Genomic DNA, 27637 nt, shown 5'->3' with positions numbered 1-27637 from the left:
GTGTAGACATTTTCTGTATATAACGTGCAACCCATACTGTTTTGGTAATCATTAAAGTCTCCTAATTTATAGCAACAAAGTTGTTTCGAGAAAAGAAGTTACAATAAATCCGTATGCTCAGTATGGCTGCAATGCAGATTTTCAGTTTTGTTGAAAAGGATTTTGATTCCTTTTTATTTCTTTTTTGTAAAAATCTTACAATTATCAAATATGATGATTAGAAAACGTGCAGTTGTGTTGTTTCAGACACGTGAAACGCGGAAAATGATCATGAAAATGCCCCTTGTGAATGCACGGCATACTGGACACAGATAGTAATAGAGACGAAACTGGACACAGATAGTAATAGAGACGAAACAAAAGGCTTATCATCGTGACTAGCAGGTTCCATCCATTGTGAACAAGGGTGTAGCTGTTTGTTTCATGTCCAGACTTGCCATTCCTAGTCTAAAGACAAATTCCCATCAGTGTTCGGTTTTGAAGGAAGGAAGAAAAAGGGCTTTGCCATATTCACGAAACTTAACGCGGAAATCACAGGCAAGCAATGAAGAAAACAATGATTTACTTTGCTCGAAAAGAAAGAAGAAAAAGTAACTTTGATTGTGTATCATTGTCCCAACTTTCCTGCTTCTGGTGTGACCATGGGTGTAATGGTCTGACACGTTGTATGTTGTAGAGAGCCCAACTGCAGCAGCATACTCGAATTCATACGAACGAACGCCCATTCCATTGCCTGTATCTGGGATGCGGAAAGTCTTTTACTCAGGTCTAGACACACCTTTCTGATATATATATCTTCATTAAACGTTTTCTAACTCGGGTCCTAGACACACTTTTCTGATATGTATATAATCATTAACCCTTCTGCCTGCTGCAGCTCTAGAAAACCATTTCTAACCTTTTCTTCACTAACCCTATCTTAGGATTTGTGGGTGTGTGTTTTTTTTTTAAGATATGTATATTTTTTTTCGTAAAGGTTAAAACTGTGCTCTTGCATGGTTGAGACAGATATTTTATTAATATGTAAAACATGTTTATGCAAATGAAATATTTTAAGAGGAAAGACGGAAGATGTATCTATTTTTTTCTTATTTTGGCTGAATGACTCATGAATTTCTTTAGTACACGCCATATATATATATATATATATATATATATATATATATATATATATATATATATATATATATGACGTGTTATAATCATTTCAGAAATAACAGTTTGAGTACAGTCAGACGGTAGATATATATATTTTCTAATTTTGGATAAATGACATGAATCTCTTTAGTACACGCCATATATATATATATATATATATATATATATATATATATATATATATATACATATATATATATATATATATATATATATATATATATATATACACACACACACACATACATGTATATGCATATATATGTATGTATGTGGCGTGTTATAATCATTTGAGAAATGACAATGTGAGTACCGTCAGGCGGTAATGAATGCTTGATGATGAGGTGCTTTGAGAGAACAAAGGAAATCTGACGGGCCCCGTGGTTTGTGTCTGTTGTAGAAATCCCAGCTCCAGCAGCATACTCGAACACACACGAACGAGCGACCGTTCCACTGCTTGTATCTGGGATGCGGAAAATCGTTCTCTCAGGTCTTGACATTTATTTCCATTCTGTAACCATCGGTTTGTATGTGGTCCATTCATAATCTGAGAAAGAGAGAGAGAGTGAGGAGAGAGAAACAAAAGTCATATAATCTGGTCATTTCTTTTGCAGAGTTGCCTATGTATGTGTTAATATAATTATACATATATCTTGATCATGTCATACATCTGGAAGAAGAATGTTGAATTAAATTGATTAAGTGTTTCTTTATTATGCTTCTTCTCGTGTGTTTTTTTTCCTGTCAGATTATTAAGTCCAGAAGAATGTAATGATAGACATTTAGGCAGTATGGCAATATCAAGGAACTAATCAGTGTATTTGATGGATATGTTAATGCGCTCAGTTTTCTAACAGCGAAAGCATCCTGTTTTGAAAACAAATGTTATGAATAATCATTTATCCTGTAAATGTTTCCAGAACATATATTTTCAAATGTTTGACAATGAATACTAAAAGCGCCTACGAAAAGTTAACAAAATATATTAATTGTAGATGATTTCTAAATGAAACAGCAATTCATCAACATTCATGTGTTGCACACATACACAAAACAATTTTGTAAGCTGTGTTCTATAATAATAGATATTTTATATGGCCGCATCAGAGCTATAGGAATTCAAATTTCAGTGTTCTTGAAATTGAAGGATTCTGAAGTGGCATCTACATTCCACACATCTCAAAAACCTGACACCAAAGGCAAATTTGTAGATATACTATTTCTTACTTTCTGGAATAGTATGTCAGTATACTATTTCTTACTTTCTGGAATAGTATATCAGTTAAATATTTTCTAAACATTGGATAGTTCCACAAAACTATATATTTTCAAATGTTCATACACAGTCTATGTTTCCAAACATGATATTGATGAATGTTCTCAAGGCAGTTTGAAAAAAGGAGAAAAAAAAAGATAGACAGATTAGAGTATGAGTGGAAAGTGAAGGTGTCAAAAGACAGCATTTTTTGACAGAAACGTGTTACCATAACCGCTTTAATTGCGGCCTATTGTTATGTTGTAGCTGTCGACACTGAAGCAGCATGTACGAACACACACCAATGAGCGACCATACCGCTGTATGCACCTCGGCTGTGACAAAGCATTTACACAGGTTCTGTTCCTTCATGGTCGCTCTGTCTGTCTGTCTCTGTCTCTCACTCTGCCTCTGTCTCTTTCCTTCGCTCTGCCTCAGACTCTCTGTCTCTTCCCACTCTCTCTTTCTCTCTCTTTCTCCATCTCTCTTATGTCCATTTTTCTCCCTTCACACACACACACACACACACACATGGGACATTTTAGCACTTGTATGCACGTACCCTCACCCACCCCCACACCCACACCTACACACCCCCACCCCCCCACCCCCACCCACCCACCCACACACACACACACACACACACACACACACACACACACACACACACACACGTGAGTTTCATTGATTGAAAAAGAGAGAGAGAGAGAGAAAGTCTATGCTTTTTCATTCGGAATAAAATCAATTCATGAAGATATAAGTATGCTTTTAATGTCAAAAATGAATGAAGAAAAAGCGAAAATGTGCTTTACGTAATCAAACAAAGAAAAGGTTAAAAAGATTTACAAAGAAATTCACAAAACAGAAACGTGTGTAGTTGTGTGTGCGCATGCGTGGGTTTCAGAGGAAGTTTTGTTCAATTTTCAAAATTTATGATTGTATATCCTTTTATGGTGGGGATGCTAGCGATATTTCGTAATCTATCTACCATAATTTTCTTCTGGACAAAGAGACATAATCATAGTGTCCACATAGATTTAAATGTTCAAACTAGATTTTGTACTGTGAAAATACTCGCGTTTTCTAGTTATCATTTGTTTGTTATAGAAGTGAAAAATTATTATAAAGATTCATGTCTCCTGGATTGAGAGACTGTTCAGAATTTGTTGTTGTTTAAAATGGTCATAAACCCCCTTGTCCTTAACTTTTCATATCTCTGTAATTATTTGTTTTCAGATATTGTTGTTGTTGTTTTTTAGAGAGAGATCAGTTTCATGCAAACCTTTTTTTCTACAGTCAGTAATTTTACATTTATATTTCATTTGTTGGGGAGCTTGAGAAGAGTGATATGTTATGTATCCTTTTAACATTTACAAAACCATTGGTTGCGACTATTTGTGTATATTTGAAAAGAGCAGATGGTCGATTTGTTTCATAATCTAAAAAGAGAGACTTTGTAAGAGGGCTTGATACTGACCAATTACAGCCAATATCTGGAGATATGTGAGGACTCTGGATAGAGCAGTGAAGGTTTTTGTGACTTTGGGGGGGACTTAGACATGGTTTCGTATTTAGAATGTCAAGAAAGGGGAGGCTGACAGTATGGGGAGGACATGGGGGAAACAGGGAGTGGGGAGGGTGATGATGATGTGCTGATGAATGGATATGAGAGCGGGTGATGACTGATGTTGTGGACTGTTCCCGTTCCTGTGGCACAGCTGACCATCCTGCAGCAGCACATCCGAACCCACACAAAGGAGCGCCCCTATCATTGCCTGCACTTGGGCTGTGGCAAATCCTTCATTCAGGTCTCTGCTCCCTCCACGCCCTGTCCTCTCCTTGTGTGTGTGTGTGTGCGTGTGTGTGTGTGTGTTGTGTGTGTGTGTGTGTGTGTGTAACACAGAGAGAGAGAGAGAGAGAGAGAGAGAGAGAGAGAGAGAATAAATGTGATTCTCGTAATCTGGGGACCTATGAATTACCCACTATGAACGTGCAAGTGGGAACTGTTAATGTTTGTGAAGGAAGGGAACAGAACATTTTAGAGTATCCCCCTAAGTCGTAAATTGCTATTTATATGAACCTCAGTGTGACATAGATCAATGCTCAGTGTTTTCATACGTTAGTCTGCTGTGTTTTGTATTTTATGATTATCGTTGGGTTAAAAAAAAAAAGCAAAAAAAAAAAAAAAAAAAAAAAAAAAAAAAAGCACCAGAATGAAGTAAAAGGGATTAAGTATTATTCCACAGGCAAAAACATATAGAAAAGAAAGTGTTGATATACAAAGGTGTAGCGACACTCAATTTTTGTTTGTAAGGAAGGAAACAGATGTTAAAAATACTTGTTTAAAAACAAATTGAAAATAAACGGTAGATTAGGTTGATGATGGTTTAAAAAATATCAGAAACATTTCTATTTATTCAAAACGGAATATGGGTATATATATTATGCTTGATAATCATTGGAAAGTAAGTACGGTCATATTTAACAAGTCAGTGGAGGGACATTCTCAACGTTTAAAGGTTACTGTTTGGCAGAATAATCAAAGACAAAAGTCGTTAAACGTTCTTGATTTATTCAGGGGTTTTTTTTTTTTAAGATTCACAAAACGTAATAAACCTTTTTGTTTTGTTTTCTCATACATACTTTGATTATTGTGTTTCTATTTTTAGTAGCTCATGAACTTTAGCACGTTGTGTGTGTTTTGTTAAATCTAGTACCAACAAGTCAGTTTGTCTCCATTAAATGTGATAAAATGGCGTTGGCGTACTTTCTAAATGGAAGTGTGCATTACACAATGTCTAAAAGGACATTCTTCAGAAAAAAAAAGTCTGAACGCTGCATATATTTAACATTCACACTGGACAATTATATGAGCTGCTTGTTGATTTTATCAGATTTTTGTAATGATTTTGATTCATATTAAATCTGAGTTCATTGGCGTTTATTAGCTCCGTTAGAAAAACAACAACAACAAAAACAAATGTGATTATCCATATTTGCAGACCAAATCCAACTATTACCCAATTGTTCTTGAAGAAAAAGGCAACTTTCTCGTCAGAACTAGTTTATGATTTGCAGATCAGCATTATAAAGTAATTATTTTGGTTCTGTGGTTTGACAGATTTAAAATCATCAAGATAGAAACTTATTGTGTATTTAAAAAAAAAATTTTTTTATTAAGATCTGTTAATCTTCATGATTAGACATCATTGAAAGGTGAAGTTGAATAATGATGACTAAACACCCACGTGTATGGTAGAATTAATACCACATAATATTATAGTGACCGACTGCACGGTTTTACTTGATTTTAGGGTTTGGGGGATATATTGCGCATTTATTTATAGACTGGCATGTGTGTGTGTGTGTGTGTGTGTGTGTGTGTGTGTGTGTGTGTGACCGAGATGAGTGTCCTGATGGTATTATTTAAGGGTGATGAAAATGGCCTGACTTCACTTTCTGGTTCATTCGCTTCCGAAAGTCTCAGTGTCCCTTTTTTGTCTGGAGATTGAAGAAGTGAATGATGTTAACATCATTTGTGATGGTCATGGCTCCTTTTCTCTCTGTGATAATTGGAAACCACTCAGGAAGCGGATTATTCTGCCAAACGGATTTAATTTCAGGATATCGAAATGATATGTAAAACTGTTACGATACCCAGCAGATGTAAAACCACAGATAGTCTTACGATTCACTGCATATCAATGTAGGGGTCGGTAAATTTGGTATACTCACTCAAAAACCCGTTGATTTTATTATTTTATATATGGTTACTGGTAACTCTTCTCGTTGAGTTTTGACGTTTTGATAACTCACCGGCATGTGATGATTTCATGCAGGCCGTTTTAGGGCTTTGGGTGATTCAAACCATTTCTAAATCTCCTAAACCTTTTTTTTCAACCTTTAGATGTAGCTAGGAACTGGTTTGTGTTAGGGAAGAAAAGAAAGAAAGAAAGAACACAGCTTGAACTTCGGCAGTCTGAAATTCTTTATTTTTTTGCATATGGTAATCGAGTTAGGTTTTTTCCCCAGTGTTTGACAGTTTGTTTATGGAAATCGGGACTGTGGAGTGGTAGAGTCAGGAAAAGTGTAGGGGACGCTACTGGTTTGGCCCAAATGACGTAACTGTTTTCTCAGACCATAACTGTTTCCTCAGTCCATCCAAGTAACGTGCCAGCAACATTGTTGATCTTTTTCTCTCCTGGCAGTTGGCTCATCTGCGAGCGCACGTGCGAATTCACACCAATGAAAAGCCCTACACATGCTTGCACGAGGGCTGCGGCAAGGCTTTCACCCAGGTCTCTGACTGTTGTGTACCTTTGTCCAGCTTTCTCTGTGCTCTCTGTTGGTTCTGCTAGGAAACTATCTGACTGTGTGCGCATAGTAAGAGTTAGTGCAGGGCAGTAGTACCTTTGTCATTTGTCACCCAAACACTTTCACAGGGTGGGGGTCGATGTATGTTTTAGCGAAAGGTTTATAGTCATCTTGTTTTTGTTTACAAAAGGCAAGTTCTTTTGAGGTATTATCATGTCTAGATCTCTTTTTTTTATGTCTTATAGGGTGTTTTTGATTATTTATGGAGAAGACTTAATTTGGTTAGTTTTACCTGGGAAAGGAAATTGACAAGATTATCATCGCAACTTGCTGCAAGTATCAGGTCTTGATGCTCTTCCATTTTCAAATATCTAACGACTTCAGAGAAGCTGTCCGGGCATTTAAGTCTGTAAAGGATACAAGAAAAATCAATTTGCTCTGTTTCTGGAACGGACAAAATATTAACTTTCTCTTTTTTGTGAGAGAAGACTTACACACAAAAATGAAAAGTACAATGAATCGAAAAGAGAAATTGGTTAGAAATGATGGCAGAGGAAGATGATGTTGGCAAACAGAACTGGTGAAGAAGCTAACGATTGTTTTGTCTTCTCTTTCTAGCTAACCCAGCTGAAGCAACATGTCCGAATTCACACGCACGAGAAGCCTTATCATTGTACTTACGATGGGTGCGGCAAGAGTTTTACTCAGGTCTCTATCTCTCTCATATTTTTTTCGTATTTCGTTTGACCTTTTTATATATATATATATATATATATATATATTCCAACTTTTTTTTTTCTCTCGGACTGTTCCGACACACGGAATAGACTTCAAAAAACTATCGTGGTCCTTTTATTTTCAAACATGAGAAAACTTAATTTCTTCCAAAAGCTATCCTGGTCCTTTATTTTCAAACATGAGAGAACTTTTTCTTTCAGGGATCTAATGAAAACGAGCAGCTTAGCAAGTATCAGTAGGCCTGTTTTCAGAAATTATTGGTTTTAGTGATTGATTTTTGTTAGTGTTTGTTTGTAGTTTGGTTAGTTCATATTATGAAAGAAAAAAGATGTTCTGGAATGTGCAATGTATGCCTTAAATTTTGTTTTTGTTTTATTTTCATTTTTTCGTTTACCTTTTTTAATTATTTTTTATTTTGAAATTCAGATACCGGAGCAAGTTATTTTCTTTCTTTCTTTCTTTTTCTTTATGATTATTTTCAAGTGTTTGTAGACCTTGTTGGACAGAAATGTGACAACGCTGTTGATCTCCTCTTGTCTTCTGGCAGTTGACTCACCTGCGAGTGCACGTGCGCATGCACACGAACGAAAAACCCTACCTTTGTTCTCATGAGGGCTGCGGCAAGGCTTTTACTCAGGTCTCTGTCTGTTGTGCTTTGTCCTCCAGCTTTGTCCAGCCTCCTAACTCGGTTCCTTGGACCGAGCTGCCTTTTGCTTTGTAAAGAACTAGTCCCTGTTGTTCAAAACTTGCTTGTTTTTTTATGAAAGAATGTAAGAAACTATGCCAACTATGTTTACAAACACTGGTTTTTGTAGAGTGGTCATTTCAAGGTAGATCGTGTGCGAGGTTTAGTTTAAGAAATAAAAAAAACAACAACCCAACTACTAGTAGATTGCGGGCTTAGTCTACGTTAGGGGGAAGCACGACAAAGGCTGAGGGAGGAAGTGAAAAATACATTAAGATAAAAGGCTGAAAATGGATACACACGCATAGGGAACACCATAGCTAATTAACACTTTAGTTGCTAAGAAAATAATATTATATGATTCATTTTAGTTTTGTTTTGGACGATAGTTTTAACATGCAGGTTCTCTCGTACTCATTTCATACATAAGTAACGCCAAAATGGGGTGAGAAAGAATCGACAATATATATATATATATATATATATATATATATATATATATATATATATATATCTTTATATATATCATAAAATGAACAAAATGGTTTCGTTTCATTTACAGTATTAGTATTCATGTTCGATCAGCTCCCAAATAGTTTTGTTTGGGAGAGAAAAACAACAACAATTAAAAATAAAAAAAATTTTAGAAAAAAATTTGGGGTACCTAATCTATCGCAGTTTATGTACTGTGTTGTTTATTGTTATGTTTTGAACATTCTTTCATTGAAGTATTTGTGGGAATCATTCATTATTTTGTGTGTGTTCAGGTAGAGAGATGTTGTGTGTGTTCAGGTAGAGACATGTTGTGTGGTCAGGTAGAGACATGTTGTGTGGTCAGATATAGCGACATGTGTGTGTGTGTGTGTGTGTGTGTGTGTGTGTGTGTGCGTGTGAGCTACAGCAGGTGATGGCTAACTGTCTTCTGTTTGTTTCCTGTAGCTGTCGCAGCTACAGCAACACGTGCGCACGCACACCAACGAGCGTCCCTACCATTGCTTGCATCAGGGCTGTGGGGAAGCCTTTATTCAGGTCTCAGTCTAAGTATCGTGGTGCTGCCTTGCCCCTCTCTCCCTCCCTCCCTCCCTCCCTCCCTCCAACCTTCCTTCCAAGCTTGACTGTCGTATTAAAGTGATGCCTTGTCATCTCTCTGTGGCTGTCAGAAAAAAAGAAAAGACTTGTATGTGGAAGTCACGTTTTTTTTTTTGTTTTTTTTTTCCAGGTCTTTTTGGGGGTTTCAATTTTTCAGACGCTCAGTTTTGTTTTTAGCAGAACTATGGCCCCATTCGTGCAACAGAAACGCATATAAGAATATGATTAATATTTATCTGAAATAAAACGCTAATTCGTACATATTCTCTAAAGTCCGAAAAGCATATTATTAACTCCCTGATTAACACAAACAATTTACATGGCCGTATCGTGGCGTTAAGTGTGCAACACAGGAATGGAACACTTTACATCTTTTGTCACCAGTGTGTTGCGTGGCTACCTTTAACGATTTTAGAATGAACGAATACTTGTGCGATTCTTTAACATGCCCGTTTTTTTTCTTCTTCTGAATTTCATATCTGCTTTCATTCATCAACTTTTAAAAAAAACAAAAACAAATCTGATAATTCAAAGGAAATATAATGTGTCTTGTTTTCAACATATTAAAAAAAATAATAATGAAAATAAAAGAACCCCTCAAAGTGTAAGTGGTAAAACACGAAACGTGAATGGAACTGCTTCGCAAGAGATTCCGTTTGCATTGAATCTGTGTCTCTGTCTGTGTTTGTCTGTGTTTGTCTGTCTCCCTCACTCTCTCTCTCTCTCTCTCTGGGTGATGAGAGGAACCAGGTATCCCCGCATGAACAACGTGGACTGCCAGAAGCGTGTGCTCAGCTCGGGACAGACAGCAAATGAGAGGTGTTTGTGTGTCCAGGCTTCACTCACCTATCCTCTTCCGGCCTCACACAGCGGACACGGTGTTGTGACGATGTCCGTGACGTCAAACATGATTATACGTCATCATTATGACAACTCGGCAACTTATGACATCACGTCAGACACGCTGCTAGACTTCGGAAAAAACAACAACAAAAAAACACCAAAAAAACAACAACAAACAAACAAAAAAACCGAAACAAAAAAAAAACAAAACAAACTGCACTTTCTCCGTTTGGAATTACTATTTGAAAAAGCGATAACTTTTATTCATTCTTTTTTTTTCTTCTTCTGTTCTTCATCAGAAAAGCTTGTCAACACTGTAACAACTGTCCCTCACCACCCCCTCCCTGTACATCCTCCCTCCCCCTCCTTCCCCCTTTTCCCCCTCGAGACCTACCATGTACCGTCCCATACACGTCGGTAAAATGACGCACTTTTCGAAAAGATGCGCTCGTTTCTTTAGGAACAGTGTTACAGGTCAGCGTGATGTCATGTCACGTGATGTCATGAGAGTGTTGAAGTTCCGTAGTGTGTGTGTGTGTGTGTGTGTCAAAGGCTGTGTTCACCTTCGCCGTCACGATCCATTACGCCTCGCCGATACTTCTGTTCGCCTTAGCTTAACCGGTTGGCTACTGTTTATCGTGCCAGGGAGAGGCATGAAACAGTCTTGGGTGTTTTGGATACAAAACTCACCAGATGATAATTATGATAATAGCAATAATAATCGTCATAATAGAAATAAAATAATAATAATAATAATAAATAAAAATAATAATAATAAAGAAAAGAAGACGTGATTTCTTTTAGAACGGCAGTGGCGATGGCGGATCTTGACGAAAGTGCACTGCACCGTCGCGTGTGTGTGTGTGTGTGTGTGTGTTGGGGTGGTGGGGGGTGGTGGGATTTGTGTGCGTGGGTGGGTGTGGGTAAGTATGGGTGTACGTGAGAGTGAGAGAGACAGAGAGAGAGTCTGTGTGTGGGTGTTTGTGAGTGTGTGTGTACTTGTGTGTGTGTACTTGTGTGTGTGTGCGCGCGCGCGTGTGAGTGTGTGTGTGTGTGTGTGAGAGAGAGAGTGTGTGTGTGTGTGTGTGTGTTTCTCTGTGTGTGGGAGCTCGTGAGCGTGAGTGTATGTCTGCTTGTAAGAGAGAGATGGAGGGGGATGGGGGGGAGGGGGGGGGGGCGGGAGGGCGAGTGTGTGTGTGAGGGTGTTTGTTAGCGTGATTGTGTTTGGGTGGAGTGGTGGAGTATGTGTGCTTTTGTGTTTGGGGGGGGGGGGGATGTGTGAGTGTGTGTGTGCATGAGAGAAAGTGAGAGAGAGTGTGGGTGTGTGCTTGCGTGTGATTCTGTGAGCATGAGAGAGAAAGAGAGAGTATGTGTGGGTGTGAATGTCAGTGATTTTCACCCGCACCCAGTGGTGACGGGGGCTGAGGACGGGACAGGAGGAGCAAGGTAGGTGGACCTCCATGTGTCTCTCTGTGTGTCTGTCTGTCTCTTTGTGTCTCCACAACGGAATCTCTGGACTTTTCCTTCACGTGTGTCACGTCTTCCTCCGCCTGCATCTCACCATGTCCATGTGATGCGAGACATCACACAACACCCAGCCACCCATGTTTGGATGTGGATGATGATGCTGATCAGGGCTGTCTTGTCTTGTTCCAGCTTAAACCTGCAGCTTCATTAACCCCTAATGGGCCACAGTTGGAGAGGAAAATTTCTTAGCAGCATCGGGTTATTAAGATGAAACAGTGACCGGATTTTTTCAAAGTTTATATTTAAAGTAATTCTTATACCAGGACGATATGGTGAAATTGATAACAAATTGATAACAGTTGAATATCCCTCAGAAACGCAACAAAGTATGGAAAATGAATAATTATCAACCATTTTGTATGTAAGATCAGGACCTCCGCAAAAAGCTATTGAAGAATTAACGGTTACATATCCCCTGAAATGCAGTAACGCACAGAAGGAATAATTAATCAACCATTTTGTATGTAAGTTGAGGACCACACCAGAAGAAAAAAGATATTGAAGATTTCATTCCATACTTAATTAAGCAGCATTATTTTCCCTCCATTGTTTCATTCAAAGATGAAATAGAATACATAGATATAAAAGATATAATAGATATAAAGAGTGTAAACTAGGCCAACAGCGACTTCCACCAGCCAGTCAGTCAGACTCAGAGCAAGTGCCTGGACACAAGTGACGCCACATCCACTCCATGACTCAGACTCAGAGCATGTGTCTGGATACAAGTGACGCCACATCCATCCATGACTCAGACTCAGAGCATGTGTCTGGATACAAGTGACGCTACATCTATCCATGACTCAGACTCAGAGCATGTGTCAGGATACAAGTGACGCCACATCCATCCATCACTGTCAGGCAGCTCGCCCAGCCGCCTAGCCCTCACTGTGTAGTTTTCCATCCAGAGTGACGGCCCCCTTGAACTGCTGGTCACTGAACCTGGCGCCACGCACGGCAGCCGTGTCCTGCTGGTCTCACTGACCCCTCTGTCCAGGTGTAGGGCCCAGCACCCCCTGTCCTCAAGGTGAACTCAGGTGTGGCCCTCTGTCCAGGTGTAGGGCCCAGCACCCCCTGTCCTCAAGGTGAACTCAGGTGTGGCCCTCTCTCCAGGTGTAGGGCCCAGCACCCCCTGTCCTCAAGGTGAACTCAGGTGTGGCCCTCTGTCCAGGTGTAGGGCCCAGCACCCCCTGTCCTCAAGGTGAACTCAGGTGTGGCCCTCTGTCCAGGTGTAGGGTCCAGCACCCCCTGTCCTCAAGGTGAACTCAGGTGTGGCCCTCTGTCCAGGTGTAGGGTCCAGCACCCCCTTTCCTCAAGGTGAACTCAGGTGTGGCCCTCTGTCCAGGTGTAGGGCCCAGCACCCCCTGTCCTCAAGGTGAACTCAGGTGTGACTGCTCTAACCCTTCTGTCCAGGTGTAGGATCCAGTATCCCCTGTCCCCAAGGTGAACTGAGGTGTGGCTGCACTGACCCTCTGTCCAGGTGTAGGGCCCAGCTCCCCCAGTCCTCAAGGTGAATTCAGGTGTGGCTGCACTGACCCTCTGTCCAGGTGTAGGGCCCAGCTCCCCCTGTCCTCAAGGTGAATTCAGGTGTGGCTGGGAGGATGGAGGTATTGGAAGGCTAGCGGAGCGGAAAACATTGATGTCAACAGTTGTCTTTTCTTGTTCAAGTCCTGGTCGGGGGTGTCTGGTGGGATCCTGCATCCACCAGTGCCTACCAAGGGCAGTAATCACTGGAACAGTTTGTTTCAGTTCACTTAGCAAGACTGATCCTGATGCCAAGTTCATTTAGCAAGACTGATCCTAATTCCAAGTTCACTTAGCAAAACTGATCCTAATGCCATACCCACCAAAGTGCAGGAATTTTGGGGACAGTTTGTTTCAGTTCACATAACAAGAGACTAATCCCAATGCGACCCCTGCCAAAGGGCAGTAATCAGCCTGGGACAGTTTGTTTCAGTTCTCTCAGCAAGACTGATCCTAATGCCATGCCCTCCAAAGGACAGTAATCAGCCTGGGACAGTTTATATTTCAGTTCACATAACAAGACTTTTCCTACTGACGGGACGAGGTCAGCCTCCCCCCCCCCCCCCCGCGCCCCCCTCCCCCTCCCACGCCCTCCGCCCCACCCACCATTCAGTTTGAAGTAGTGTTGACAAACAGTTGCAATGCCATAAGGTTGACCAATTCAGCTTTTTATTTTTTTGCGGAATTGGCTGGCCATTAGTGGAATTCATAAGCAGAGTAATTTCGCTCAAAGTGAATGATGAAAACAACGGCAACCCTTCCTATCTCTGGAGGTGCGGTCCCCATCGTCACAGCCAGACACGTGATCACCGCTGCAGAAGCCCAGTGCCAGCAGTTCATACCCACCAGATCCCTGACCCCCACACACTGTTTCAGATGCTTTCAGATGCTTTGCTCTGTCAGACAGATGGATGTGGCGTGACGATACTCCAGGCCCACTATGTTGTCCTTGTAGTTTATCAAGTGGAATAGATTTTTTGTCAAACCTTCGGAAGATCACGCTACGTAATTCAGATTCGTTTGTCCATTCAGAGTTAGAGATGTTAGAACAGAGCAACATTGAGAAACTAAGTTAATGTGTTAGAACAGAGCAAGATGGAGAAACTAAGTTAAGGTGTTAGAATAGAGGGAGAAGGAGAAACCAAGTTAGAGGTGTTAGAATAGGGCAAGAAGGAGAAACCAAGTTAGAGGTGTTAGAATAGGGCAAGAAGGAGAAACCAAGTTAGAGGTGTTAGAATAGAGCAAGAAGGAGAAACCAAGTTAGAGGTGTTAGAACAGAGCAAGAAGGAGAAACCAAGTTAGAGGTGTTTGAATAGAGCAAGAAGGAGAAACCAAGTTAGAGGTGTTAGAATAGAGCAAGAAGGAGAAACCAAGTTAGAGGTGTTTGAATAGAGCAAGAAGGAGAAACCAAGTTATAGGTGTTAGAATAGAGCAAGAAGGAGAAACCAAGTTAGAGGTGTTTGAATAGAGCAAGAAGGAGAAACCAAGTTAGAGGTGTTAGAATAGGGCAAGAAGGAGAAACCAAGTTATAGGTGTTAGAATAGAGCAAGAAGGAGAAACCAAGTTAGAGGTGTTTGAATAGAGCAAGAAGGAGAAACCAAGTTAGATGTGTTAGAATAGAGCAAGAAGGAGAAACCAAGTTAGATGTGTTAGAATAGAGCAAGAAGGAGAAACCAAGTTAGATGTGTTAGAATAGAGCAAGAAGGAGAAACCAAGTTAGATGTGTTAGAATAGAGCAAGAAGGAGAAACCAAGTTAGATGTGTTAGAATAGAGCAAGAAGGAGAAACCAAGTTAGAGGTGTTAGAATAGAGCAAGAAGGAGAAACCAAGTTAGAGGTATTTGAATAGAGCAAGAAGGAGAAACCAAGTTAGAGGTGTTAGAATAGAGCAAGAAGGAGAAACCAAGTTAGATGTGTTAGAACAGAGCAAGAAGGAGAAACCAAGTTAGAGGTATTTGAATAGAGCAAGAAGGAGAAACCAAGTTAGAGGTGTTAGAATAGAGCAAGAAGGAGAAACCAAGTTAGATGTGTTAGAATAGAGCAAGAAGGAGAAACCAAGTTAGAGGTGTTAGAATAGAGCAAGAAGGAGAAACCAAGTTAAGGTGTTAGAATAGAGCAAGAAGGAGAAACCAAGTTAGATGTGTTTGAATAGAGCAAGAAGGAGAAACCAAGTTAAGGTGTTAGAATAGAGCAAGAAGGAGAAACCAAGTTAGATGTGTTTGAATAGAGCAAGAAGGAGAAACCAGGTTAGAGGTGTTAGAATAGGGCAAGAAGGAGAAACCAAGTTAGAGGTGTTTGAATAGAGCAAGAAGGAGAAACCAAGTTAAGGTGTTAGAATAGAGCAAGAAGGAGAAACCAAGTTAAGGTGTTAGAATAGGGCAAGAAGGAGAAACCAAGTTAGATGTGTTAGAATAGGGCAAGAAGGAGAAACCAAGTTAAGGTGTTAGAATAGAGCAAGAAGGAGAAACCAAGTTAAGGTGTTAGAATAGAGCAAGAAGGAGAAACCAAGTTAAGGTGTTAGAATAGGGCAAGAAGGAGAAACCAAGTTAGATGTGTTAGAATAGAGCAAGAAGGAGAAACCAAGTTAGATGTGTTTGAATAGAGCAAGAAGGAGAAACCAGGTTAGAGGTGTTAGAATAGGGCAAGAAGGAGAAACCAAGTTAGAGGTGTTTGAATAGAGCAAGAAGGAGAAACCAAGTTAAGGTGTTAGAATAGAGCAAGAAGGAGAAACCAAGTTAAGGTGTTAGAATAGGGCAAGAAGGAGAAACCAAGTTAGATGTGTTAGAATAGGGCAAGAAGGAGAAACCAAGTTAAGGTGTTAGAATAGAGCAAGAAGGAGAAACCAAGTTAAGGTGTTAGAATAGAGCAAGAAGGAGAAACCAAGTTAAGGTGTTAGAATAGAGCAAGAAGGAGAAACCAAGTTAAGGTGTTAGAATAGAGCAAGAAGGAGAAACCATGTTTAGGTGTTAGGAGTGAGCAAGGAGAAACCAAGTTATAGGTGTTAGGATAGAACAAGAAGGAGAAACCAAGTTAGAGGTATTAGGACCACACAAGGAGAAACCAAGTTTTGTAACAGCAAATCAGTGCTTGATATTTAAGATCAGGGTTTGATTTACATAATGCCTGTTTTTGCGCGGTCTTTTTTTGTTGTTGTTTTTGTTGTCTATTTTGGCGGACTTTTTCCCCTTAACCAAAAACACGGACAGGTTACATGTTGGAACACATTATTGTGTACTGACCACAGCTGAGAACACCAAACGTTGCCTTCAAACGTGGGGGTGGGGTGGGGGTAGTTTTGTGCCAAGTGAAATCCACATTTCTTGGTTACTTCCAAACAATCTGTTAAACTTTTTTTTTTACAGTGATACAGTGACGTTTAGCATTATTGCAGACTGATGTCAGAGTTTTAAGCCCTTGTCACACCTCGCAGACTGCCAGCAGACTCAAATTTACAAAGCTGCAAGGCAGTATAGAATAGAGAGAGAGAGAGATGTTTTTATTTTCAGCAGTGAAATTTCATCTGCAAGCAGCAGCTTCCAATAAAGTCGCGAGACTGACTGGGGCCGCTTCACAGGCTTGAGCGTTTGTCAGCGTCTTTAACGTTTCCAACAACTTTTCTGCAGACAACTGCGAGGAGAGAAAACGACTGGGTAGCTAAAGAGATGGCAAAGACTGGCGTTAAAAGGCAGGAAAGATGTAGGTGGGAGTGGAGAAAGATGGGGAGGGGAGGGGGTGGAGGACGTGAGGCAAAGATAAGTGGGCGTCTGTCTCTTGCTCTCTGGCTAATCAATAAGCCTGGCGTTGACATCAGACGCTCAGTTTAGCTTTCATTGTCGCTGTCGTTAGACCCTCAGCTAAAGCGTGGACAGGATGGGAGACAAATCTGTTGATGGGAGAGAACCACATCTTTGGGATGAGGGAACCAGATCTTTTATATCAGCCAACCACATCTTTGGCATGAGGGAACCAGGTCTTTTATATCAACCAACCACATCTCTGGTATGAGGGAACCAGATCTTTTATATCAACCAACCACATCTTTGATAAAAGTGAACTAGACCTTTGACATTAGTGGACCTTATCAATAGCGTCATCAGTGTATCAGATAGTTAAAGTTCATTTCAAATATCATTTTTTGTAGGGCGTTTTTTACGCTGTGTGGTTGAAATCAGAATACGTCAAGGGGAAAAAATCGATGAAGATGACATTTTATAACAAACGACAAGAATGAAGCTGCTTTAAACGTGACATGTGCCATTGAGAATGTTTTATGGACTTGGTAGGAGACATTTTAACCGTTCTTTCAACATAGCATACATTTTCTTATGTTCTACCTTAAATGTTAGTCTAATGCATAAAACATAGAAAACTGAAACAGTTATTATAAATATTTAATCATGAGTTCAGTGTAATTATACACAGCAACAGAAAAAAAACCGTTTCCTTAACATTTTTTGAATCGTAGAATCATGGGGAAAAGAAAAGAAAAAAAAAAACTGTTACAAACTCAGGTAAATATAACGCCTTGGAAAAGTTCAAACTTATACCATATCCTCCACCTTTATGTAAAGATGAGAAAAGGGTGTAAAGACAGCTCCTTCCAGTTGACACCACCGACAGTTCCAGTAAACTGATAGCCAGTCTCTGCTATGATAACCGTCTGTCTTTTCTTCAGGTTTTAATCCAGTGACATTTTCACATCTACTCTTAAAAAAAAAAAAAAGTAAATGTAAGTTTAGAAAGGTTAATGTCAGCAGTCAGTGTTCACTGATATTTGTTAAACCCTTAACTTATAAGTACATGTTATATCGAATTTGAATTAGCTATCGTGACCTTCCGAAGTCTGTGTTATGATTTGTTTACGTGGTTGTTCTTTGCAGTTCGTGTGTGTGTGTGTGTGTGTGTGTGTGTTGAAGAGCACGCTATGCATTCTCGGTACAGGGATGTAGATTGGCGTAGTATATACATGATAATTCCCTATTGTCTGATATTCAAGCATTCCGATTTAGCCCCCCTCCCCACCCCCACGCCCCCTTTTTTTCTTCTTTTTTTTTTAAATACAAGAGCATTTATTATTTGAGCGCAGTACTGCCTTCTTAAACGGTGATATTACTATTCAATCATTATAACAAGTTGTCAGATTCTTAAGCTTTTAATGCGATTGTTATGTTGTGGGTTTTAGCTACATTTAAAAACAAAAAAGGATTGGAAAAAGATTCTCAAAGAAAGGAACGGGTATTGGGACAGGGGAGGAAGCCTTTCGTTTATCAAACTGATAGCATTATGTTGTTGTTTGTTTCTGAAAAACGATGATGTAAGTTATACTAGAGCATTTGCCAGGAGATCCGGGTAATGTCTAACTAATTAGTTAACTGCCTCTGCGTAGCGTGCCCTTGAACTTGTGAGAATGAAAAAAACATATGCGCTGAGGTCAGTGTTGACATGAGCAGTGTCGGTACTGTCTCAGTGTGTGTCACCCTTTGTCTGTAATGCCATGCACCGACCAAGTACTAGTAGCTGACTCATTGCAAAACAAAGAGGAAAAAGGATGTGTTGACTGGATTCCCTTCTTTGCTCCTAATTCTGTTTGTTTTCTGTTTCTGTTGTGTCTCATTTCAGCTCTGTATCTTTTCCTTTTGTTTTTCGTAGAGGTTTGCTTTGGAGTTATTGTTTTTTCCCCCCTTTTCATTACATTTATTTGTTATTTGATTTTAATTTCATATTTTGTACTTTTACTCGGTTTTTACTTGGTGTACTTTTATTTTTTATTGATCTGAATCAAGGCGATCTCAGCAGCCCGAACGAAATTTCACAGCACCAGAAACATTGGTAAAAAGTCTGAACTGTTATATTCCTGAGGCATTAAAAAAAAAAAAAAAAAAAAAAAAAAAACAGGCACCGATTTGTCGGCAAATGTACCGTCTTCAAGCGAATACTGTTGACAGCAAGCGGGATGTGAGAATGATTATCTGCTTTGTGGGTGGTGGGAGGAGGGTGTGTGTGTGGGAGGGAGTGGGGGGCGGGTGGAGGGGGGGGGGTTAAAGGACAGTTCGTACAGCAACGTATTTGCTCTTTACATGTGGGGTTTGTTAACAGCATGGGTACGACACGTCTTCTGGTTTAGTGTTCACCAGTGACAAGGGTTCGATGCCCCATTTCGGACATGTGTTGCCTCCTTGGGAAAAGGCAGTTTATTCCGATCGTCCTCACTCCACCCAACATTGAATAATTACCTGACTTAGAGTTAAAACTGTGCGAGGAAAGGATTGGGTCTGGCCTTTCTGTGCCGAGCCTTTGACGCGGTGGATATCTCTCTGCCTCCATTGTGTCTGGCCTTTCTGTGCCGAGCCCTTGACACGGTGGATATCTCTCTGCCTCCATTGTGTCTGGCCTTTCTGTGCCGAGCCCTTGACACGGTGGATATCTCTCTGCCTTCATTGGGCCCGGCCTTTCTGTGCCGAGCCCTTGACACGGTGGATATCTCTCTGCCTCCATTGTGTCTGGCCTTTCTGTGCCGAGCCCTTGACACGGTGGATATCTCTCTGCCTTCATTGGGCACGGCCTTTCTATGCCGAGCCTTTGACGCGGTGGATATCTCTGCCTCCATTGGGCCCGGCCTTTCTGTGCCGAGCCCTTGACACGGTGGATATCTCTGCCTCCATTGGGCCCGGCCTTTCTGTGCCGAGCCCTTGACACGGTGGATATCTCTCTGCCTCCATTGGGCCCGGCCTTTCTATGCCGAGCCTTTGACGCGGTGGATATCTCTGCCTCCATTGGGCCCGGCCTTTCTGTGCCGAGCCCTTGACACGGTGGATATCTCTGCCTCCATTGGGCCCGGCCTTTCTGTGCCGAGCCCTTGACACGGTGGATATCTCTCTGCCTCCATTGGGCCCGGCCTTTCTGTGCCGAGCGCTTGACACGGTGGATATCTCTCTGCCTCCATTGGGCCCGGCCTTTCTGTGCCGAGCCCTTGACACGGTGGATATCTCTCTGCCTCCATTGGGCCCGGCCTTTCTGTGCCGAGCCCTTGACACGGTGGATATCTCTGCCTCCATTGGGCCCGGCCTTTCTGTGCCAAGCCCTTGACACGGTGGATATCTCTGCCTCCATTGGGCCCGGCCTTTCTGTGCCGAGCCCTTGACACGGTGGATATCTTTGCCTCCATTGGGCATTCATATTTTGTGACCTACTTCATCATCATGTTCATGGTGATGTGACTTCAATGTTGTTGTTGTTAGAATGATAAAGCATCACTGGACAGGATATTTCCTTGTCGAATGACCAAAACCACTGGCCCCGAATCTGAAGAACAGCCAGCATCGTTTCTGGTGTGCAATCACAAGTTATGATTGTTGAAATCAAAGAAACCATTACACTCCTTTATGTTTAGCTGCTCCTGGAATTTAAAGGGAGACTGGGGGTTGCGGGGGGGGGGGGGGGGGGGGGGGGGTCCGCACAAGACATAGAACCTTGATTATCTACATGGATCTGACAGCAGCAGAAGAGAGGCAGATTTTTTAAAGATTTTTTTTATGCAGACTACGGAAAGTGATGGAAGTTGGCTGCGGGGTTTTGGGTTTGCCCCCACCCCCAACCCCCGCCCCCCTGCCGTTTTTTTTTTTTTTTTTTTTTTTTTTTTTTAATTGGAGTAGCCGGCACTGTGGGTGAGCGTGTTTGAAAGGTGAAGAACTGCTCTTTACCAAATGGAACGTGAAGAATTGCTCTTTACCAAATAGAACGTGAAGAACTGCTCTTTACCAAATAGAACGTGAAGAACTGCTCTTTACCAAATGGAACGAGGACCAGTTGACCGATCGCCAGGTGTCGCCCATTCCTGCCACGTGAAAAGTACAGAGCTTCCCAAACGCGTGCTGGTTTTCGGCCAGGCTCTCGTCACCAAGGGCCTACTTTGGGGGCCACCAGGGTTCACACGACGTTCACCACAAAAGGGTTAACTGCTGAACCCGATGACACATGCTTGTACGATGTTCCGGCAGCGTCCACATTTCTTCCCCTCCACTCCCATGTGTGACTGGTGGAGAGAACGTCCACGCCTTGTCAACACTGCTCATTTTCTTCTTGAAGGAATTGTAGATACTGCCGATGTTCCACTGGAGACACTTTCCAAATTATTGAAGGAGGAGGAGAATATTTCTTTCGTTTTCATCAGATTGTGGCGATGATTCAGTGACGTGTGATTAGAATTGGTCTCGTTGGTTCGACAAATCAGCTTGTGTGTTGTTATTTGTAAACCTTGAATTTCAGTTTGCAGAGTTGTCTTTCGTTGTGTTTTCAGCCTGGACGTAGCCTAGGTGTTGTGTCAAGCGGCAGTCACTGACAGAATGATTGCGGATTTTTTTTTGTTTGTTTGTTTTTCTTGGCTGGGTTGCTTTCTGGGAGGACAGGCGACTGTTGGCTGCTTGGTGACAGGTCCACGTGCAGCTGCTCCTATAACAGCTGAGGAAAAGTATATGGGCTGGATTATGTAATTTGTTGTTGTTTAAACACCACCAAGGGCAGTACTGCAGCCTTCAGAGTTAAAGCACCGTAAGAAATCAGCATGTTGATTGTGGTTGCTCACCAGGGGAAAACATCACAGCAATGGCACGGATCACACCACGGGAATGGCACGGATAACATCACAGCAACATCTAGGAATGGCACGGATCACACCACAGGAATGGCACGGATAGCATCACAGCAATGGCACGGATCACACCACAGGAATGGCACAGATAACATCACAGGAATGGCACGAATAACATCTAGGAATGGCACGGATCACACCACAGGAATGGCACGGATAGCATCACAGCAATGGCACGGATCACACCACAGCAATGGCACGGATCACACCACAGGAATGGCACGGATCACACCACAGGAATGGCACAGATAACATCACAGGAATGGCACGAATAACATCTAGGAATGGCACGGATCACACCACAGGAATGGCACGAATAACATCTAGGAATGGCACGGATAACATCACAGCAATGGCACGGATAACATCACAGGAATGGCACGAATAACATCACAGCAATGGCACGGATAACATCACAGGGAAGGCATGAATAACATCATAGCAATGGCACAGATAACATCATAGCAATGGCACAGATAACATCACAGCAGTGGCGCAGATAACATCACAGCAATGGCACAAATAGCATCACAGCAATGGCACGGATAACATCACAGCGTTTCCGGTCAGCTAGTTCTCGTGTGTTCAGTGTCGCCACTTCTTTTCCATCCTGCGTTTTTGTTGGTGTTTTTTGTGCAGGCGGCAGATAGACGGGAAAGGGGGAGGAGGGGGTACTTTATTGACGTGAGGATAACGATTTTGGGGAGAAATTGACAGCAACATAACTTCGCTGACATAGAAAGTAATTGACTGATGCGCCAGAATTATTGCCTGACTCTTCATAGTGATTGATTTGACACCAGGCACAATGGTTGACAGAATGATTGGTACTTGACAGTGACTGATTTGACATGATTGTGGTGATGATGATGATGATGATGTTTTATTTACTTATCTTTTTTTAAGTGCAGAAGAAGTAACTGATCAAGGTTTACCTGATGTGAACATTTTATTTGTTTTTGCTAACCGTGATGGTGGTGGTGGTGATTGTGGTCAAAAGTGACCACTTGGAAAAACAACGACTTCTAAAAACTGGCTTAACAATAGTCAACCCATGTCCGTGCTTTGTGACATGTAGTTACTGCAGTAAAACATGTTGTTTTGTGTGTGTGTGTGTGTGTGTGTGTGTGTGTGTGTGTGTGTGTGTGTGTGTGTTTTGCTTGTTTTCTTTTGTTTTTTTACAACATAAAAATTGATTTCAAACAAACTTTGAGACAAGCTACAGCAGCAACAACAACAACAGAACATGTAAAAAGCCGCGTATTTTATTTTTTATTATACAAATTTTCTTTCTTTCCTTAGAAATAAAAAATCAACTCTGGGACTTAAGTTTGGTCCCTCCGAATCGTTCACGTCACTCCCCCTCCTCCTTCCTCCCCCCACCTCCCCTCCCCCCTCAACTCCCCACAGCGCGAAGTCTGTTATGTGGGAGTGGGATGGGGGTGGGTATGACTCTGGTTTTTTGTTGTTGTCCAGTTATTCGCTTGAAAAAGGAGATAAAATATGTGGCGAACATTGTCAACATCGTGTGCCTGTTTTCGTAAGCAATGTTAATAATTATAGGAATTCGTCAGGTGCCTTTTTTATTTTTTATTTTTTTATTTAAATTTTTTTTTTAATAAATATTCTTAGCTCCTATTTATTTAACAATCTATCATATATTTGTTTACTGTAAATGGTTTGGTTATGTATATTTGTCGATATCGGAACTATCTTTCCGTCGTTATCTGTACCGTGCGTGTGAGTAGTTTTTGTGTGTACAAAGGTAGGAATGTGTGTGTGTGTGTGTGTGTGTGTGTGTGTGTGTGTGTACTAAGGTAGGAATGTGTGTGTATGTGTGTGTGTGTGTGTGCATACGTGCTCGTGTGTGTATGTGCGTACTTTTATATGTGTGAATGTCTGTGTAGTTCGTATGTGCGTGCGTGGGTGTTTGTATATATGTATGTGTGCGTGCGCTCATGTGTGTATGCGTGCGTCTGTTTGTGTGTGTGTGTGTGTGTGACCAGTGCCGTTTATGCGTGTTTGTATGAGAGATGAGGAGGGATGTGAAGGAAGGAGGGGGAAGGTGAACGGGGGGATCAAGATGGATCGTTAGCTGTCCTCTGTCGCTGAACCAGAGCCCAGCATGAAGTGTGGGATGCAAGACTTATTATTATTATTATTATTATTATTGGACTCGACTTCTTCTTCTTCCAATTCGTATTCTTTTTCTTCTCCTCTTCCTCCTTCTTCTCTCCTTCCTCCTCCTCCTCCTTCTCCTTCTCCTCCTCTTCCTGCTCCTCCTCCTTCTCCTCCTCTTCCTGCTCCTCCTACTCCTTCTCTCCTTCCTCCTCCTTCTTCTTTTCCCCATCTGATTTTATCACTTCTTTTTCTTCATGAATTTCCCTTTTTCAAGAGAGGGAGAGACAGAGAGACAGGATGAAAACAATGGAAGCATGTAACACACTGTACAGTCTGTAAACAGTTCCCAGTCCGTCTGTTAAACGGCTGAACTTGTAGCCTTGCTTCAGAATTTGGCGTGCATGAGTTTAACATTCGGTGATTGAAGCACCGGCCAAGACCCGAACTGCAAACCATGCAGGGAAACGACGGGGGCCATAGCTCGGTGGTTAGATCACTGAACTTACAATCTGAGGGTCGTTGGTTTGAATCTTCATTGTGCTCAGTGGATGAAGAGTGGATATATATTCTTTTTCTTTTTGACTGATCTCGCAGGTCAACATGTGTGTAGATCTTCTGGTGATGAAGCCTTTTCATGGAGCATATTCACACGTGTAACATAAAATACGCACGTTAAAGATCCCCGTATCCATGTCAGTGTTCGGCGGGTTATGTAAACATGAACGTAACCCAGCCTGCACGGACCTCAAAATTGATGGCTACCAAAATGGCGGCGGGAGGCTGGGTGGGGGTGTGGGGGTTAAAAGCAGCCACACAGGTTAACAGCCACCCGTAGGCACGAGAGAATCTGGCAGCTGCAGCCTCCGAAGTGAAAAAAGTGAAAGCCGCAGAGAAACTGCAACAAAAGAGGTTGTATTTCCAGGACGGACATGAGAGCAAATAACTCGTTTCGGGTTTGGTGGCAGGAAAGATAACTCGAACAAAACAAGGCGGGTCAACTGTTTGACGATGAAGTATGGACGAGGTGTTGCTGTGCCCTTTGTTCTGGCCTTTGTCTGGCACAGCACAGGTAAACGAACACGACGTCAACTGCTGGGAATCTTCTGCATGGCGTATCAACTGCCTCCTGGGTGAACACAATTGTCAGACGACATTCTCTTCTCTTTGGGAAAAGGAGAGGTTTTGAAAAGTCTGATCGTGTTGTGAGCTTTTCTTCTAAATTTGATAAATGAAGGAGGACAATTCTAGTCAAAACTTTGTTTCGGAGTATGTTTTCTTCTTCAGTTAACATTAAGGGGCGATGATTGTTACCGTTATTTTTTATCATTAATATTTATCAAGTTTTATTCAAATAATGTAAATCGTTTTCTTTTTCCCTTTCTCCTTGAAACAGTGGAGATGAGGTGGAGGGCAATTTCTTTATTTATCATTTCTTTGAAGTTGGATAGGGATGTGTGAAATTGAATACATTTCTTTTATACTGTCACTGAGAGGTGGGAAACAACAGAGTTGGAAATGCTTTTATTTTATGCTATTTTTTCCCAAGCAGTTGGAATAATGTTCGTTGCGTGTGGATGTGCAGCGCCGTGCTGATGGCGTCAGACATCACAGACACGCTGGCTTCTTGCTAGTCCGGGGCTCTCGCACACTGTTTGTCACGAAAAATGGGAAATGATAGACTTTTTCTTTGTCTCTGTGCCTCTCTGTCTCTGTGTCTGTATCTCCCCCCCCCCTCCCCAACCCCCACTGCATTCTGATTTTTTCAGTTTTTGTTTGTTTGTTTGTTTTTTGTTTGTTTTTTTTAGCCAGTCTACTATTGAAAATAGATCCTCTAGTTTTCGGGGTTCTTGAGAATTTTCAGGACACGCGCGGGAAACTTGAGACAGAGACAGAGAGAGGGGGATGGGGTGGGGAGAGAGACGAGGAGATTCAGAGAGAGATGGGGGGGGGGGGGGGGGGAGAGGCGTGGGATTTGGTGTGGGGGGAGATCGGTATGGCTTCTCTCTCTCTCTCTCTCTCTCTCTCTCTCTCTCTCTCTCTCTCTCTCTCCTTTCTCTCTACATGTGTGTATATTTGGGTGTGTGTGTCTGTGTGTGTGTGTGCTGATTCGGTGAAAGCTTTATCAAATCGGTTTAGGTAAAATACGGATTCATTGTTTGTTTTGTTTGATGTACTTGTTCAATGTTTGTTTCACTTATTTTATCAATAGACTAATTCAAAGTTTCTTATTCCATCGATTTCTGGGAATTTATTATTTGTCTGTATTGAAAGACCATGAGAACTCGTGATTTACGTTCTGAGGAGAAACAAACAACAAGAAAAGTTTTATTCTTGTATCTATATTTATTCGCTTGGTCGGTGCAATCATTCAGATTTTAGAAATATATAAAGATAATGAATTGTAACATTATTGTTCTGATTTATGTATGTTTGTGATTATGTATTAACTGCACTGTTTTCTCTTTGTTCGCTATGAGATACTGATGTCAGTGTGTGTGTGTGTGTGTGTGTGTGTGTGTGTGTGTGTGCTCGCGCGCTTACGTGCGTATGTTTGTGCTTTTTTTCAAATGTGTTGTTGTTGGCTCGAATGTGTGCATCAATGCACATTATGTGTGTGTGTCTGTGTTCGTGTTTTCGTGTACGTTTGTTTGTTCTTGTGTCTGTGTGTCTTTGTACGCGCGTGTGCGTGCATGTGTGTGCATGTGCGTCTCTGTGTGTGTACGTGTCTGTGTCTGTATCTGTGTTCGTCTGTGTGTGTTCATGAGTATTTTCGTGTACTTTTATGTTTGTTCCTCCGTGTGTGTGTCTGTTTCTCTGTGTGTGTGTGTGTGTATGCGTGTCTGTGTTCCCGTGCGGGCGCGCGCGTATGGCCGAACGAACGCCCGTGTTGTGGTTGCAGCTGTCTCATCTGCAGCAGCACATCCGCACCCACACGGGTGAGAAACCGTACAAGTGCATGCACCCTGGTTGCGGCAAGGCCTTCTCCCAGCTGTCTAATTTGCAGTCTCACTCTCGCTCACACATGACCGACAAGCCATTCCGCTGTAACTCCTGCTACAAGTGTTACGCGGACGAACAGGTAGGGAGGAGGGGGAGGGAGGGATGGGGGCATTGACAGACAGACAGACAGATAGGTAGATAGATAGAAGGATAGACAGATAAACAGACAGATGTATGGATGGATCGATAGACACAGATAGGTAGCTAGATGGATAGATTGACATATGGATGGATAGATAGACAGATAGATGGATGGATCGATAAATAGATAGATGAATGAATGGATGGATCGATCGATAGAAAGTCAGACGGATGGATAGATAGATGGATGGATAGATAGTGTCATATGGATGGACGGATAGATAGAAAGTCATATGGATGGATGGATGGATAGATAGATAGGCAAACAGGTAGATAACATAGGCTAGATACATAGACTGATAATTAGATGTGAGATAGAAAAACAGACTGACAGATAGTTAGATAAATATGTAGATGCGATAGATAGATTAGATAGACGGATAATTAGATATGTAGATAGACAGACAGACGGGTAGATATGTAGGTAGACAGATATGTCGATAAATTACAGAGACATAGCTTGCTACCTAGCTAGATATATAGACTAGTCAATTGTTAGGAGGATAAATGGATAGACAGGGAGATAGTTAATATAGATATACAGATAGATATATGGATATATGGACAATTAGATAGATAGTTATCTAGACAGGCAG

The 27637-nt window shown here is 41.6% G+C and overlaps 1 protein-coding gene across 1 annotated transcript in view; it reads left to right on the top strand.

The window, feature by feature from the left end:
- Positions 1–27637, top strand: part of LOC143301963 (uncharacterized) — a 316592-nt gene that overhangs the window by 282835 nt on the left and 6120 nt on the right. The window contains exons 8-14 of the mRNA XM_076616440.1: positions 2681–2770; positions 4132–4221; positions 6622–6711; positions 7346–7435; positions 8013–8102; positions 9090–9179; positions 26800–26979. Of these exons, the coding sequence (XP_076472555.1) occupies positions 2681–2770; positions 4132–4221; positions 6622–6711; positions 7346–7435; positions 8013–8102; positions 9090–9179; positions 26800–26979 (720 nt within the window). The remainder of the gene's footprint in view (positions 1–2680; positions 2771–4131; positions 4222–6621; positions 6712–7345; positions 7436–8012; positions 8103–9089; positions 9180–26799; positions 26980–27637) is intronic.

Source organism: Babylonia areolata, chromosome 28 (assembly GCF_041734735.1).
Source record: "Babylonia areolata isolate BAREFJ2019XMU chromosome 28, ASM4173473v1, whole genome shotgun sequence".
Taxonomy (NCBI): domain Eukaryota; kingdom Metazoa; phylum Mollusca; class Gastropoda; order Neogastropoda; family Buccinidae; genus Babylonia; species Babylonia areolata.
Note: the sequence above shows the minus strand (reverse complement) of the source record. Positions and strands in the feature narration are given on the sequence as shown.